The following is a 17973-nucleotide window of genomic DNA, read 5'->3' as shown; positions in this document are numbered from 1 at the left end:
ACCTCTACCATTTTATAAATAGGACCCTATTTATTTGGACCATTGTTATTCATATGTGAATGACAATATCGATACTTTGGAAGGACAGAAAGCTTCGTCTTCACATGGCATAGCAATTGAAAGTTTAGAAAAACTACAGTCTACACCTTTAAGTTTGGAAATATCAGATGATTCCCGTTTAATTGCTATTGATACAAATCCTACACAACCAAATGAAAGGTCAACTGTAACTTCGCCTCAATTTTTGTCTTCGCAAGTCATGACAACTGAAAGTTTAGAAGAACCACAGTCTTTAAAATTTCCAATTGAAACTAAAATATTATAAGATTATATCCTTTAATAGCTACTGATACAAATCCTTCACAACCTAATGATGTAACTGTAAATTTAAAAGAACCTGCAAGCGTTGCAACTGGAAGTTTGAAATTAGTGGAGACTTCGGTAGCAATAGTGACAAATGACTATACCACAAGTTGCAAACAATCGATCATCCTCTAAAACAATTAGCCAAGGAGTTTCTAGTTCATCGACTTAATCCTTTAGAAACATGTGGCTGGTCTGTCGAATTAATTCAAAAATCTGCATCCCATGATCGTGTTTTTAAATGCCTACGGTTCAAGAAATGTGAAGATATTTTTTTGTGCATTGAATTATCTTCAAATTTAAAACCAAGTATATATTTTTGTAACTCGTTAATTGTTCCAGATCACGAAATATTCTTGACCAATTCGGTTGATCCTTATGGCTCAATTTTATCTCTTAAGGACTTGATTAACTTTATTTTTGAAGTTGAAAACTGGTCAAGCTGTAATGGCATACAAGATGAACTATTTTATCATTTTAAAGACAGTTATTTAAAATCTTCATATATCTGTGTATCCAGTCAAGCAATTCGTTATGAACAATGCAAAAATATTCCTCGCAAAATATACCCAACTTTACACTCTAAGAAATAGGGGTGTTTAAAAGGTGTTAAGAAAGTGTTACACCTCGTTCACACCGTTTTAACACTTCCAAAACGGAGTTGCTTTTTAAAGGTGTAAAAATAGTGTGACAACACTATACAAATGTTTAAATAAGATAAACACTCCAAGAAATTGGGATTCATTTCACACCGTTCTAACACCATTTACACTCAATATGATAAGTCCAACCCAGATTCAACACCTTAACCAAACAATTAAACTGTTTTTAAGCACTCTCCACAGTTCGTGAAACAAAAAATCCAATAACATGTAAACGCACTTTTAATCAGTTATGACGCATCTTTTAAGCGTTAATACGCCCTTTTGTTAGAGTGACATCACACCTTTAAAAGTCTTAATACGCCCTTTTGTTAGAGTGAAATCACACCTTTAAAAGTGTTAATAAGCCCTTTATTAAGAGTGAAATCACACCTTTAAAAGTGTTAATACGCCATTTTTAATAGTGAAATAACAATATTAAATCTACAAGGCCTGGGCCAATGAAATGATCCATAACCCCGAATTTCACCAAGTGAATTTACACCTTTGAAAGTGTGGTTTTACACCTTTAAAAGTCTGACTTTACACCTTTAAACGTCTGATTTTACACTTTTAAAAGTGTGATTTTACTCTTTATACGAACCTATTTACACCTCTAGAGGTGTGATTCAACTCTCATCAGGTACAATTTTTATCTTTTAAAGTGCGAATTTACACCTTTAAGAGTGTTATTTTTTTCTTTAAAATGGTTTGTTTACACCTCTAAAGGTTGTTTTTAACTCCTTCACGGGTTTGATTTTACTCTTCAAATGGGTGTATTAACACCTTTAAAGGTGTGGTTTAAAGCTTACAAGTTGCAAAATGACTATTTAAAGGTGTGTTATTACACGGTTATTGGAAATATTTTGTGTCACAAACAAAGAATGATAAAAAAGTGTTTAAATAGTGTGGAATAGGAGTTTTAAATCTAATTTTTTAAATTTTTACACCGTATTTTTAAGACAAAAATCTTGAAGGTGTTAATACAGGGTTTGATTTGTGTAATAAAACGCCCCTAGCAGTGTCAATTTCGACTCATGAAAAAGTGGACAAATAGTGTAAAAACGGTTTGAATCAACACCCCAATTTCTTAGAGTGTACCATTCTTGTCAAACTACAAAAAAGGTTTTGCAAAATCGAAAATGTAGAGAGATAAAAAAAAACATATAAAAAAATACTAACCTCCATTACTTGACTGAAAAACAAGTTAAAGAAAAGTTGGTAATTGTTAATATAAAAATAAAGCCTTAAATAAGATGTTAAAACTACTAGAAATAAAAGCCAAGAAAAGCTGTAAAAAAACTGGGATTTTGATGACAGAACAAGAGAGTAGAGACTTCGAAGACATCATTGCAAAAAATCCTTTCGACAGCAGGTATATATATAAAACTACATGTATTATTACGGGAACAATTGAGACTAATAACAACGAAAAAATCTAGACCAAGAAAATGGCATCCGGCCATAATACAGTGGTGTATTTCAATGAAAGCTAGGTCTAGTAGTTCATACGAAGCCCTGCGCCAAGTCTTCATATTGCCTTCACAGAGAACGCTGTTTAATTATTCCGTTGATCTAAACACTAAAAATGGATTTAATGATGAGGTGTTTTTCTAAATGAAACAGAAGTTTGATATCGAAAACTTAGAAGAGTACCAGAAATATTTCACTTTAATAATAGATGAAATACAAATTAAGCAAGATTTGGTGTTCAAAAGTAGTACGGGTGAACTAATCGGAGGTACAAATTTGAATGATTTTAGAAATAAAATTAAGGAAATTGAAATTGGTCACGCTAATGATGGAACTGTAAACTTAGTCAACCATGTTCTTCAACTGATGGTCAGAGGCATAACAACAAATTTTAAATATCCGTACGCTTTTTTCGCTGTGGAAGCTTACTCGCTGAAGATTTGTATTCGAAAATATGAGAAGCTATTGAAAATTTACAGGCCGCAGGGTTTAAAATTCTCGCAGTGGTTTGTGATAAAGCCACATCAAATCAAAAGTTGATTAAAATTTTTTCAGAAACCAACCAGAACAAAATTTGCTCTAAGCCTGGCTACCGAACAACAAATCCTTATAATAATGACGAGCCTCTATTTTTGTCTCCGACATATCTCATAAAGTTAAAACAGCCAAGAACGGTCTAAATAATAGCGGAAAATTAAAAAAAATACAAAAAGATGGTTTCTTTCAACCAATTAGGTTGTTAAAAAAATGTGAAATGCCATCTCTGGAAGAATATTATTGACACCTGAAATTCATTCGAATTCATTGCTACGTTTTGTTCCTAAATTAACTTATAATCACATTTACCCTAATGCATATAGCGAATGAAGGTAAGCTCGCTACCCAAATACTAAATAGTACCACTGCAATGGGGGATGAAGCTACGGAGACTATTAATTTTTTCAGATATTCCGATACATTTTTTGACATCCTAAATGAATCAAATACATTTTCATTCCGTACAAAGAGAAAACCAGCTTTGACACCCTTCAGAAGTTTAGATGATTGGCGATTTAAGGTATGTGAAAGCCTAATTACTTTGGTAACTAATTATTGGATATGTGTTAACAAATAAATACTAAATTCCAGTGGCTCGTAGATGACTTTCTTGGGTATTTAGACGAGTGGGAACAGGAGGTAAACGACATGGTGGTGGAGGATGGTTTTGAAAAATCAAAAATGCTTTTGAGTAGGGAAACACTCGAGGGTTTAAGAATAACTGGTTAGAAAATCCATATTACAGCGGTTGTAATTAATATAATGTACAATATTAACCTTCAAAATATTGTATAATTTCAGTGTACTCAAGTATCGAAATAGTGAAATTTTTGCTACAGAAAGGAGCCCCATTAGTGTTAACTGCAAAATTGAACCAAGATTTACTTGAGAACTATTTCAGCAGACAACGAGGGTCTTGTGGTTCAGGTGAAAACCCTACAGTTAATCAATATGGGTAATCAGCAAAGAGACTGAAGCTAATGAAGTAATTAATGCCAAAAATTAAAAATTGAAATTGTTTTTCTACAAAAGAAAAAAGAATTAATAGAAGAAAAGCTATTCGTGAAAAGTTTATTGCTTGTTTTTCTTAAATTAAACATCTTTTCAAATTTTCTTGACAAGTTTGGTTTTTAGTTTGTGTTAGAACTATAAGTTCTTTCCGAACCCCACTGCTAATTAAATTGTCTTTTTTCACATCCTAGTTTAACCCTTTAGGTGAAAATTAATTAAAATATCAAAACATTATAGCTTAGCTGATTGTGAATTTTCTTTTTCTCTGCCCCATAATCTGTTCCAAATTTCATCTTTTTCTAATGTATCAATAATAATTGCCTTTCTAGACTCATTACCTTTTAACTGGACGTTAGATTGCACTATAGGATTAATCACATTAGAAGCTTTTTCGAAAAACGAAAACGCTTCCCTTGTTAAAAAAAAGGGACCCACCTCTATCTTGCTTGATAGACCACTTATGAAATTCTTCGTTAGCTTTACTTTTGTCAGTTAGAAAATTGTTTCAAATGAACGGCAATCGTATGGCTTTCAGCTCCTTTTTTTCTAAGTTTAGTTTGTTAATGACGTGGTGTTATCTGTCTAATAGTTTTATTATGTTTATGAAATATGGTAAAATGTATTTTAAGACTTTGTATATAAATGTAATACGTCTCATGAACGACATAATTAAACTGGTTTTACCAAACCGAATCCGTCTGTTCATTTAGTACAACGATACTTCAGTTAATAAGCGTCCTTACGTTCTTAGGTGTAACTAGCGGTGGAACTATACACCAGTCTTTATTTTCTTGTACCAAATAATTGGAATTCAACTCGATAGAAAGACGTTGGCAAAATATCGTTGCTACGATATTCTGATCAACGCGTAAATTCAAATATGGGGATATTGTTGGAGAATGAAATGTATTTATTTATTTATTTGCAATAAAAAAAGCACGAAGCTAGGATAGCTTATATGTAGCGGTAAGTCCATTTAGACAATACAGTAGGTATATACTAAATAGTATTAATAAAACGGGAGAAAAGGAAATAATTAATACAAAAAATAACGGTAGGTATATTACAGGGAACTGTGTTCGTATGTTAAAAGATGTTCACGCACAAATATTTTGAATCCGCGACGCGTGGTGCAGGAAAAAGCATCTTTTCGCAGAGATTTCCAATGATTAACAGTTCGAACAGCGAAACGCCATTGACGGGTGGTAGTGAGGACCCGAGGTTTTGTTACTTTAGCTCTATTGCTTCTTGTTCCGCGCAAGAAGTCGAGTTTAACATGGGCAGAGAAATTGCACGCAGAGGTACCTGTCCGTGCATGCTCCACAATTGGGTTAGGTCGTTTAGGGTATGCCGAAGAAGCGGGGTGTAGGTTGAGGCGTTTGTCTCTAGATTCAGAGGACACTTTTTCAAGGCCTTTTGTCAGTTTTGTGAACCGGTTGTGGGCTTTAGTCAGTCGGTCTTGGTCACCCGCCAGACGAGCGCACCAAACTTCAGTGGAGTAATCAATTTGAGGTAAAATCAACGATGTGTATAGGGTTCGCATTAACCTGGGATTCCTAAAGAAGAAGGCTCGCCGAGTAAGGCCCGTGATGGAGTTTATGCGATTGACCACTTTGGTAGTATGGTGGCTGAACCTGAGATACTTGTCTATCCAGACTAATAAGGCTCTAACAGGAGATTCACACTTCGGAAGTACAACGCCATCCTTGGAGTAGGTTAAACAAGTTTTTTTTACGACCTAGATGATGTACTGCACATTTGGAAATACTAAATTTCATCGTATGGTCGGAAGCCCACTGCGACACTGTGTCCAGATCGCCGAGGAGGTGAAGTTGGTTCAGGGTAGTGTGAACAGGGTGGGCCAATTTAGAATTGTCTGCAAAAAGGTATATGCTGGCATTTTTCACGGCGCTTGGGAAGGAGTTAATGAAAATCGAGAAGAGCAGTGGTCCAAGCACACGGCCCCGAGGAACACCAGCTAGATGAGTTAGTGAAGGAGACGCAGTACCACAGAATGCTGTCTGGCAGTGATAAAGTCAGAAAGCCAGGAGAGAGCCACCGACACCAGCAGATTTAAGAGCTTCGATCAACTCGGGATGTGTAATAATGTCGAATGCCTAGGCAAAATCCAGGTAAATGACATCAACAGTTTTGCCTTCATCAAGCCAGGTAGTCCACTCGTTTGTGGCAGTAAGGAGATTAGTTGTACAGGAATGTTTGGATCGAAATCCGTGCTGAAATGGGTGGAAGAAATGCGTTTCCACTATATGGCAACGGGTTTGCTCATCTGCTAAATTGGCTAATTGGCGATTGGTCGATAGTGTGATGGGTCGTTTCGTGCTCCAGCCTTGTAGATCGGTGTAATGTTAGCACATTTTCATTGTGTTGGTACTTTGCCAGTGGCAAAACTCTTGTTGATAATTAAAAATAGTGAAAGAGCGAGAGTGGTTGCTAACCTCTTTAAGAGGACTGGGTGTAAACCGTCAGGACCAGCGGGTTGGAAAGAATTTAGCATCAGGAGCTGTTTCAGAATATCTGATTTGGTGCAGGTAAAATGTGTTAAACTAGGGTCTGGTGGAATATGGACAATAGGACTAACATCACAGCAATGGGAAAAACCAGGTATCGGAGAGGAGACCACGTTAAAGTGTTCATTTAAGGTAGTGGCCATTGAAGTAGGATAAAATAATCAAATAATCAGCTAGGCTAATACCCAAGTCACCACCTTAGGCCTAAGTCATCATGCGACTTTTGAAGCCCTTAATTCAGGTGGCCGGGTTACAATGCGTAGGAGGGTGGTGGCAAGCCCTGCATGCCACGAGATCGAGCCAACAGCTCCCTACACTAGCTATTACCGTTAACCTAGACAAGTTTTTATGGGAGGGGAAACCGAAGAACTCGAGGGAAAACCCCTTAAACCAGTGGGGAAAGAACTTGCAAACTCAACGCAGAAGGAGTTGTTCCGAGTTTTCACCCAGTGCCACAAGCTGGGATCGAACCCGGCTCCTCTTGCTGCCAATTATTTCTGCAATTATGAATTTAGTGGTGCGCAATTTATTTTCGTGGCCAAAGAAATGCTTAGGATTGGTCGCAATCAGCTTCGTAAGATCATGTTCGCATTTTCTTTTAAAGTTCCTAGAAGCATTAGTGGTAGAATTACGGGCCTTTTTATATGCCGTATAGGCTTCGTCAATTACAAATTGAGACTTTGAGAGTGGTTTCGTGATTTTGCACGGACATAGCGACTCCACGCTGTAATTTTTTACTGTCTAGAGCGCTCAAATCTGGCTCAGAAATGGACTAGATGGAATATGCGTGAGCGCCGGTAAAGGATAAAACAGTCGATACCAGCATTCAGAAAAGTCACAAATGTGGTCCAACTGTCCTCAATATCCAGGTCCCGAAGTATGGTGGTCCAATTAAATTGTGATAGATGTTCTTCAAAGACTTCGTAGTTACCATTAAAAAAAGGCTTTGCATTGGCATGTAGGTTGCTGGCGGTTGTTTGGGCATGAAAGACGAAACAGGATAACATTATGGTCGCTTTTCCCAAGTGGAGGGAGTTGTTGAACGTCATAGACCATGTGCTCGTCGATCGTAAATATCAAATCTAAGACACTACACTCTTAGAAAAAAGGGTTCTTAAAGGGTGTCTTTTAAAACCCAAGGGTTCTTTGTCTCCGTTACAAATTTGAAGAAACTATCAGTTGGTACGATGAGGCTGCTGAGCAGCTGATAGAAGAATTCTTTGCTGTTTTGAAAGAGCAGATTTGTTGGGTCAACAATTGGATTGTCTTTTTTGAGTTGACTTATGCAAGAAGAGCATTGAAGGTTTGAGTAGCAGCGGTGAATTAGATATCCTGAAATGTAACTAAGAACATTTTGTTTTAGCAGGTTTGGACTTCCAATAGAATTACAAAATTCTAAGTCTTCATCGGAACACTGCCCCTGGCTTTGCGAGACAAAATAATTTCAAAATTGGAGAAATCTTCATCCGGTCCTGGAGCTGCAGTTTTAAAAGTCAATGTTTAAAATGAACTCATCCAAATCATCAATGCAATTAGAATCCGGTGGTTTCAAGAGATTATTCACAGAGGCAGCCCTGTATGCAGCTCGAAATTGTTGTGGATTGGGATGATCACGGTTGCCTCCTTTCTGTCTTATAGATCCAAGAAAATTATCTACAAAATCTTGGCTAATCCTGTCCGTTAATAAAACTTAAAACCAAAATTATCCTTTAGATCTTCCCAGAGGAGTAGCAAGGCTTGAATTGAAATTAACATTTTCTGAAATTTCCAATGGTGTAGAGTCATTAAGACTGAAAATTGTTGGCACAGCGGATGGTGTGAGCCTATTTTTAGTTCTAATATTCATGAAACTGGCATCAATGAAATGATTCGCTCAAACTCTATGGTTAACTTGTAAATATTCCGTAGTTTTATTTGTAAGCCCATCATTATTTACATTTTTCAGCCACAAAATAGAACTAAAATTTAAATTAAGTTCATATGCCAATAAGCCTATCTAATGAAAATGCGAATTTACCAGTCTTTTTGCTTTGGAAACTTAAAAAAAGATTTCTGGTTTTCGATATTTTACAATTTAAAACGGAACAATATACCCCAGACATACTAAATTATTTATAAACCTTGTAAAACTAGCATTAAAAATCTGGAAAGTTTTTGCGTCTCTTTTAAACCTAACATCGAAACGCACGCGCTGTGAGAACGGCGCCACTGGTGGCGCCATCGCTCTTACGGTAGTAGTGGACATTTTTAGTACTCTTTTTTGAAAGAGAGACGCCTCTCATAATCTTTACACTTTCTGATATAATTATCCTATCTACTCCAGAAACGTTTCTCTAGACACCGTGCTCTTCACTTTTGACTAGTGTATCTTTAACATGGAAATTTACAGTCACTGTGGAGCGATTTTTAACGTTCAATATAACTTTAAAACAAGTTGGCAAGCCAAAATATACTTATCCTCGGAAGAATTGTCCCTAGTGGTATTAATTTCTCGAGATAACCTTTAAAGATATTTCTCCGCAATTTGGAGTTATTTGTTAAATATGTTATCCCAGTTCTATCCCGCCCGGTATAAAATTTTAATCATAATTAAAATAATTGAGACGAAACGACCAATTTTAATTTATTCAGAATATCATAAGGTAAGTAGTTACAACAGTGAGTTAGACGTACTAAAACAATGCACAATTGACTTTAACCCTATTTACGGTACAAGTTTAGCAGTTAAATATAATACGAAGCCAATTTTAATGAAAGAAATATCTACAGGGGGTATTTGTATTTTTTTGTATTGAAAGCCGAAAAGGGGGAGTGTGGTGGAGAATAGTATATACGATAAGTTAAGTTAGAAGAAACCACCTATGGACTGTGAGAAGGATGATAAAATACGTGAAAAAGTAGATTAGTCCATAATTAAAAGGGATAATAAAGCTAAATCCTAAACAAATTTGAAGAAATTAAAATTCCAAATAGAACGAAACCGGTCTACCGTTGGAATTTATGGCTATTTTATTTATTTTTACTTTAGTTTATTACTCGAAGATCTATTTGATCCGAGTTTCGCGTTGCTCGAAGACCTATCGGTACGAGTTATTAGTAAGTTTTTAATTTTCTTCAAATTTGTTTAGGATTTAGCTATATTATCCCTTTTAATTATGGACGTACCTACTTTTTCGCGTATTTTATCATCCTTCTCACAGTCCATAGGTGGTTTCTTCTAACTTAACTTATCGTATATACTATTCTCCACCACACTCCCCCCTTTTCGGCTTTCCGTTGCTATACGCAACGCGTTTTGAAATTTTTAATGTTTAGGCTTAGTTTTTCTTTTCGATTTGATAGTCGCCAGCCAGATTTCCCGCACGGTACTGATGAGTTCCAAATAGAACGAAACCGGTCTACCGTTGGAATTTCTGGCTATTTTATTTATTCTTACTTTAGTTTATTACTCGAAGATCTATTTGATCCGAGTTTCGCGTTGCTCGAAGACCTATCGGTACGAGTTATTAGTAAGTTTTTAATTTTCTTCAAATTTGTTTAGGATTTAGCTATATTATCCCTTTTAATTATGGACGTATCTACTTTTTCGCGTATTTTAACAACAGTGAGTTAGACGTACTATAACAATGCACAATTGAATTAAACCCTTTTTACAGAACAAGTTTATCAGTTAAATATAATACGAAGCAAATTTTATTGAAAGAAATATCTACAGAGGCTTTTTGTAATTTTCTCGCTTACGAAATACTTGCCGCATCTTTAACGCTCATTTTATTTCAACACTCGCCCTTGATGAAGATACCGTAGATATCTGGTAGTGGACGACTCGTACACTTCCTGTTGACGTTGTGACACATACCACATGAAAAAGACCAATACCGTCCAATTTACAATATCATATAATGACTCACACACCCAGGAAATCAATGACTGCATTAGGAATCGTAGATGTCCAAATATCCACACCAATACAAAATGAATTAACAAGAAGCGAAAAACTTACCATTCACAAAGCACAGAAAGCCACTTGACTAAACGACAGCTGATATATCAATAAATGACCGTAGACGGAATAGTTAGGGCTCTTTATAAATAAACACAAACGAACCAAATTGATAAACTGCACTAAACATCTTAATCAGTCGAGAAAACGTTTAAAATAAATAACGAAGTAATGACGACCGAGTTTAAATACACTAGATAAAAAAAGACTGAAAAAACGAAATAAATTGCAAAAAAATAACTAACGGATTCTACCCTTTATCTTATCTGCTGACTGCGCTAAAACAAGATTTGACCTTTACATTTTCATACGTAAAATATTTAGACTTTAACAAGTTCACAAAAATTAAAAAACAAAGTTCAATAAACAATATATACAGATATTGTATTCATCCGTTTAGTAAAAAACCCCGCCTTATCATAATGGTTCCTTAACTTTTTTATTTTCCCAAAGGAGGTCAATGGCTCGGCGGTGAACTATCTGCATTGTAACGATGCGATCCGAGTTCAATTCCTGTTCACGATAAAATTTTACATTAAAATACTAAAATATTTAATTAAATATAATATTAATATAACTTATAAATATTTAATTAAATATAATATTAATATAACTTATAAATATTTAATTAAATATAATATTAATATAACTTATATTAATGTTATATTTAATTAAATATTTATAAGTTATATTAATATTATATTTAATTAAATATTTATAAGTTATATTAATATTATATTTAATTAAATATTTATAAGTTATATTAATATTATATTTAATTAAATATTTATAAGTTATATTAATATTATATTTAATTAAATATTTATAACTTATAAATATTTAATTAAATATAATATTAATATAATTTATAAATATTTAATTAAATATAATATTAATATAACTTATAAATATTTAATTAAATATAATATTAATATAATTTATAAATATTTAATTAAATATAATATTAATATAATTTATAAATTTTTAATTAAATATAATATTAATATAATTTATAAATTTTTAATTAAATATAATATTAATATAATTTATAAATTTTTAATTAATTAAATATAATATTAATATAATTTATAAATTTTTATATAAGATTAATATAATTTATAAATATAAGATTAATATAATTTATAAATATAAGATTAATATAATTTATAAATATAAGATTAATATAATTTATAAATATAAGATTAATATAATTTATAAATATAAGATTAATATAATTTATAAATATAAGATTAATATAATTTAAAAATATAAGATTAATATAATTTATAAATATAAGATTAATATAATTTATAAATATAAGATTAATAAAATTTATAAATATAAGATTAATATAATTTATAAATATAAGATTAATAAAATTTATAAATATAAGATTAATATAATTTATAAATATAAGATTAATATAATTTATAAATATAAGATTAATATAATTTATAAATATAAGATTAATATAATTTATAAATATTTAAAATGATGTAGAATAAATTATCGTACCTAACGTTATAACTTTGTAAAGGACATTCGCCAAAGCTGTTTTTTAGAAAAACACCGTAACTTAACAAGCGTTGGTGGCTGAGTGGTTAGAGTAAATCTCTGGCACGAGGCAGACCCGGGTTCGATCCCCGGCCGACGCCAACAAATCGCAAATTAATACTAAGACGAATACCCTGTACAATTGGTGGAAACCCTGCCATTGGACGATGAGAGGTTGCATAGCACTCAGCACTCGGTCCGTCCCAAAGTCATTCAGAAAACGTTGGAGAGAAAAAGCCCATACAAACACAACCATCATAACACAAGCTCAACACCCATATTCGTCATAACATGAACTCAACATCCACAACCATCACAACACGAACTCAACAACCAACGTATAAACATTACAATAACGAAATATCCAATCAAACGAGTTAAAACTGTCGCGACGGTGAGCGTTGACGAAAAAAGACCAACCAAACCAAACCGAACAGCAAATCAATCCGTTAACGCTCAACGTCACACGGTGGTTTAGCCAACCCTTCGAGAAACTGCGAACCCAGTGAGCCAAGAAACTGCGTACGTAGTGCCTTTGCCACAGGGCCGTCTTAAGGCATGGGCTAAATGGGCTACCGCCCTGGGCCCCCAGCCAGTTTTGGGGCCCCGGAAAGGCCAGCCATACAGCCTCTACTCTAGGGATAAGGGTTTAGTTGGATAAATATTATGTATCTTTTAGTTACGTCTAAAGTAATTTGACTCTTCGCCCCATAGCGTATCATACGGTACCAACAATTTCTAAAACCTAACAGCAAGTCCCGGTTAGTAAAATCTATTTTCGGTAGGTCTATGTTATACTTTTGAAATTAAAAGTTTTGGTTTGATTTTTGTGTAGTTGAATTTAGACAACGGACATACAAAGGCTGACCGTTGGGGATCGCAAAGGTCTTAAGAAGTAATTTAGCCCAGGGCCCCAAAAGGTCTTAAGACGGCCCTGCTTTGCCCCGAAAATGCGAACGCGTTCGCAGGCCTGACAGACAGACCCACAGACACGGTGATTGTATAACCCCTCGGAGAGGTAAAACTTTTGGTAATAAATGGGAGCGGAAAATATTTAATTGACCGCACCTGATGAGAAGATCTGCGCACGCCTATGAGATAGAGAACCCGGGGGGGGGGGGCAAAGAGCGGTTAAAATATCTTGAAGCTGACCGTTGTTTCCCTTTCGTTTCAAATCAAAATACTTTTTCCTCATGTTGAAATTCCCGTCTACGGCCTACCATTTTTGTTTCGAAGTTTTTGTGTACATTTAGATCGTCTCAGCGGCGTTTAAAGTTGTTGAAATAATTGAGGGGACGAAGAAGCATTTTCTTCTACGAAGTAAGTAATTTACGAGTAATTTCCTACAAATCAAATTTTTCAAAATCAACGGCACTAGGCCTAAACAAGCAGAAACTACAGTCGGTCTTTTAACTGATTTTAATACTGTGCGCAATAAAATACCATCGATTTTCAAATTTTCAATAGGGACTTTTATAGGCAATTTGGCAGCATGACGTCACACCTTTTGCTATGGCCGCCATGCTGGTATCCTTTTTTTCTTCAATTGAAAAAAGCATATGTGACGTATTACCTACGTCATGCTGCCAAGTCCTTATTGGTAATTTATGCACAAATAGCCGCAATCAATTTTATTGAGTAATTTCTTATTTATCATGTTAGTATTAGATTATACGTAATTAGGGCGTTAAACGTACAATTGGTAAGTAGCATATTTAAAATTTTCCGAAATACTTGTGTAATATATCACGACCCGTTAACTTTCGGGAGTGAGCATCTTGTTATTTTTCTTTTTTTATCTTTTTTCCCTCAGTATAGCCATCTAGGGACCACCCATATTTTGTTTTTTGTTTTGTTTCATTTCTCTGGCCTATTCTGGCAGCCCCGTAGCTTTTTTAGTTATTAACACACCCCGATAGAATAAGGTTTCATCTAATTATCTAGTATAAAACGCCAAGTCAGCTTCAATCAGGGACTCAGTTTTTCTTTAATCGTGTCGTCAAGGTTTTAGAGATCAGGATGTGGTATACGGCATCCGGTGACGCGGTTCGACGTGAAGGTTAAAGTGCACGGTATTTGTGCGGGTATTTCGCGTCGGATTCGTGGTTGTTCGTGATAATTTTTGGTGAAGAGAATTATGTGCGGTTCGTTCCTTGGTTTAAGGACGGTTACTTGAAGAACGATAAGTACTTTTAAACTCTTGTTAATTTTCCATTCTTTTGTTTTTTAAATTATATTTTGTATGAAGTAACTTAATCAGATTCCTAATAGCTAAACTGTTTTCATTCCGTAATCATAAATTGTAATTGGGCAATGTTTACTTTTAATAAGATTTGGCCAACCATAGCCAATCTACTTAATTACCCAACCAAAGTTTCCCCTGCTATATTCATTGTACACCCTAAAGAGCCCGCCATAGCCTTTAAGTGTTAATCATCTCCAAATAATTACCATAATTGACGGCTTTTAAAATTCATTTTGCGCGTGAAAATACCTCTACATGTTATGGTCAAAAAAGCACGCAAAGAAGGCTGTGTGCCCAAGACATGTACCTGTAGTGTCGCGCGCTAAAACGTCATTTCAAAATCCGTCAATTGAATCTGTTGTTCCTAAGTTCCATAAATAAACAAAGTTACTATTTTTTGCATAACAACCTTTGATTTCATTTACCTACACTGTAACCAGGGGCGTACCGAAGAGAGTACGTTTGGGGGGGAGGTAAGTGAAATTTGCCAAGTAAAAAACAAAGTTTGTCAAGTCGTCTAAGTTTGGATTGTTACGGTAGATTTCAATTTAAATGTTTCATTAAAATTATAATCGGTGGCGCCATCCACTGTTAGCGGCAGGAACTATATACAATTGATGTTGACGGCTGAGTGCGCCGACTGGAAATTTCAGAATTTGTTTCGCGAAACCCCGACTACCGAACGCGCCTATGTCATTCTAGCGGTACTATTCCCGATTCAATGGCGAAAACGGCTCGGCGTCTAGTCTAGTTATAGTGAGTGAAGCTTTTGCGTACTCTCTTTATATATAAAGCGAGATACACGAAGAAGAAAAAAGAGATTGAACGATGCTACAGCAATTTAAAAATCCCATCAAACCCGCTTACTATTTTCTCGTCGTGTATCCCGCTGTAGTAAAAAATAGATCCATTTCATCCTGACTAATACTAGTTGACTTGTTGTTTAACTGAGCTGCTTTGAATAACTGGAATTATTCATACCCAAATATAACATAAACAATTCAAACACTTATGACTGAAATATTAACGTAAGAGCAACCGACACTGTATCACGCCATACGATCACACGTTATCTTTACCCAACGCAACTTTAGGAATATTGGCTTGTTAAATTTTCCCTTTCCTAAAGAATATAATATTCACGACTTACCTAATTTACCCTAAGTAAAAAAAACTGTAACATCTCCTATAGAAATTAAAACTATTTTTATAAGTTTTATATAGATTGCCAAATTTAACGTAGAAAATGAACACTGAAATAATAATGAACAACCGATATTATCTATCACGCGTCTATCTGCCTTTGAATTTTATAAGGTGCTGTAGGAAAAATGACTATTTAAAAAGGTTTTACCTCAAAGCTGAACTAAAGTTCCGACACACTAGCTGCCTAGCATAGAAATCAGGTCTTGTAAGTTATACATAAGGAGAAGCAACTACATAGATATCTCAAACATAATTAATGATTTTAGGGAAGTAAATTGCTGGGAAATTCTAAATGATTTGTTGCAATATCGTTTACCATCCATTTAGGAGTTTTATTAATTAACTAACATGTTTCATAATTTACATTTTGCCAAGTCCACCTCGATTTGCCAACTCTACAAAGCTTTGGGGGGTAGCCTCCCCCCTGTCCCCCCCCCAAGGTACGTCCCTGACTGTAACAATATCGACTCTAAGGATCCCGAACAAATAAATTCGATACATACGGCACGGGGAAATAAGTATTAAATTTCCCTCGAGTTTAGTGCGTGGGTCAGATTCTCAAGGTTACAATTGGAACTTTTTAAATCTCCCCTCCTTACTGATCTCCACGACTCCCCTAACATAACCCCCCCCCCCCTAATCCACCTCGGAAAGTTATAGTGCCGTAATAAATAAGAGACGCTCTCTTTATTTCGGAGGGAATTTGTTATCAATGATGGATGACTCAACATCATTGATAAAAAACTGTTAGTTATCATACCAAACATCTGATCTTTTTCTTTTAGGCTGAACCGAAGCACGTCACGCAACGCTATCGTTTCGGATGAAGATGTCTCCAATTTAAAAAAAGGAATTGTTTGTCTTTTTGCTTCGTACTTAGTTTTTCAGCTACAATACCCCAAAATATTTTTTAAAATGTTGGATTACTTCCAAAAACTTTTTTTTTAATATACCCCAAAAATGGCCATTAGGTATAAGAAAGAATAATAAATACTACTATTTTGACTTATAAGAATACTTTTTTCATGATTTATCCTGCTAATGGGAATAAAACTCATAAAGAACACTAGGCTGATAAAGCTAAGGTTTATAAATTAAAGCAAACCCAACACACTCTAAAAGGATTTGAAGTAGTATTCGTTGTGTTGAAGGGCGGAACCGTACTTCTGAAGGTGCTAAATAGAACTATAGAGTGTGGAAATAGAATCCCTGGAGATGCTGGGTTTTCAAAATTAAAACGTTGAGGTGGTACTTAGAACTGTGAAGGGCTTAAAAATGAACCTCACCTCTTAAGCGGAAAAGTAGCACCGTACGGATTTAAACATTAACCCCGAGAGGCACTTTCTAGAACGGTATATGGTTAATAAAGGACCTATGGGATGCTGGGTTGAACCATGGTGTGTTTGAAGAAGAGCCCTTGGACGTGATAGATAAAACCGTATGTGGTTTTTTTTTCAAAAATAATAAACTTTATTTTGGTGCACATGACAACTAGGCCTTCGCACCATAGCTGGAACCCCTTCGGCGCTAGATGGAACCGTGATTGGCGGTCAAATCGAACCAAAGGCGGCGTCAGGTAGAACCGTAGGGGTGTGAAGAGGGACCCCGGACGGCCCTTGTGAAACCATGAAGGGCTTAAAATTGAACCGCTGATGGTGTTAGGTGGAACCGTAAGCGGTTTAAGTTTGGAACCCCCTTCGGCGCGCGATGAAACCATGATGGCGGTCAAATCGAACAAGAGCCGGCGTCAGGTAGAACCGTAGGGGTGTGAAGAGGGACCCCGGACGGCCCTTGTGAAACCATGAAGGGCTTAAAATTGAACCGCTGATGGTGTTAGGTGGAACCGTAAGCGGTTTAAGTTTGGAACCCCCTTCGGCGCGCGATGAAACCATGATGGCGGTCAAATCGAACAAGAGCCGGCGTCAGGTAGAACCGTAGGGGTGTGAAGAGGGACCCCGGACGGCCCTTGTGAAACCATGAAGGGCTTAAAATTGAACCGCTGATGGTATTAGGTGGAACCGTAAGCGGTTTAAGTTTGGAACCCCCTTCGGCGCGCGATGAAACCATGATGGCGGTCAAATCGAACAAGAGCCGGCGTCAGGTAGAACCGTAGGGGTGTGAAGAGGGACCCCGGACGGCCCTTGTGAAACCATGAAGGGCTTAAAATTGAACCGCTGATGGTATTAGGTGGAACCGTAAGCGGTTTAAGTTTGGAACCCCCTTCGGCGCGCGATGAAACCATGATGGCGGTCAAATCAAACAAGAGCCGGCGTCGGGTAGAACCGTAGGGGTGTGAAGAGGGACCCCGGACGGCCCTTGTGAAACCATGAAGGGCTTAAAATTGAACCGCTGATGGTGTTAGGTGGAACCGTAAGCGGTTTAAGTTTGGAACCCCTTCGGCGCGCGATGAAA

The 17973-nt window shown here is 35.8% G+C and overlaps 1 protein-coding gene across 2 annotated transcripts; it reads left to right on the top strand.

Annotated features, from left to right (window-relative positions):
* Positions 1-3290: 3290 nt before the first annotated feature.
* Positions 3291-4170, top strand: LOC149963008 (uncharacterized). 2 transcript variants are annotated; one of them, XM_090170426.1, is made up of 3 exons: positions 3291-3534; positions 3606-3653; positions 3816-4170. In XM_090170426.1, exons 1-3 carry the CDS (start codon positions 3328-3330, stop codon positions 3834-3836), a joined length of 276 nt encoding a protein of 91 aa, XP_090026552.1. In that variant the 5' UTR covers positions 3291-3327; the 3' UTR covers positions 3837-4170. The 2 variants fall into 2 exon arrangements, with proteins under 2 accessions (XP_090026552.1, XP_090026551.1); XM_090170425.1 differs by having other exon boundaries at positions 3606-3738.
* The last annotated feature ends 13803 nt before the right edge of the window (positions 4171-17973 follow it).

Source organism: Leiobunum rupestre, chromosome 1 (assembly GCF_980474605.1).
Source record: "Leiobunum rupestre chromosome 1, qqLeiRupe1.1.hap1, whole genome shotgun sequence".
In the NCBI taxonomy this organism is placed as follows: Eukaryota; Metazoa; Arthropoda; class Arachnida; order Opiliones; family Sclerosomatidae; genus Leiobunum; species Leiobunum rupestre.
The sequence above is the reverse complement of the archived record's forward strand: the minus strand, read 5'-3'. Positions and strand labels throughout refer to the sequence as shown.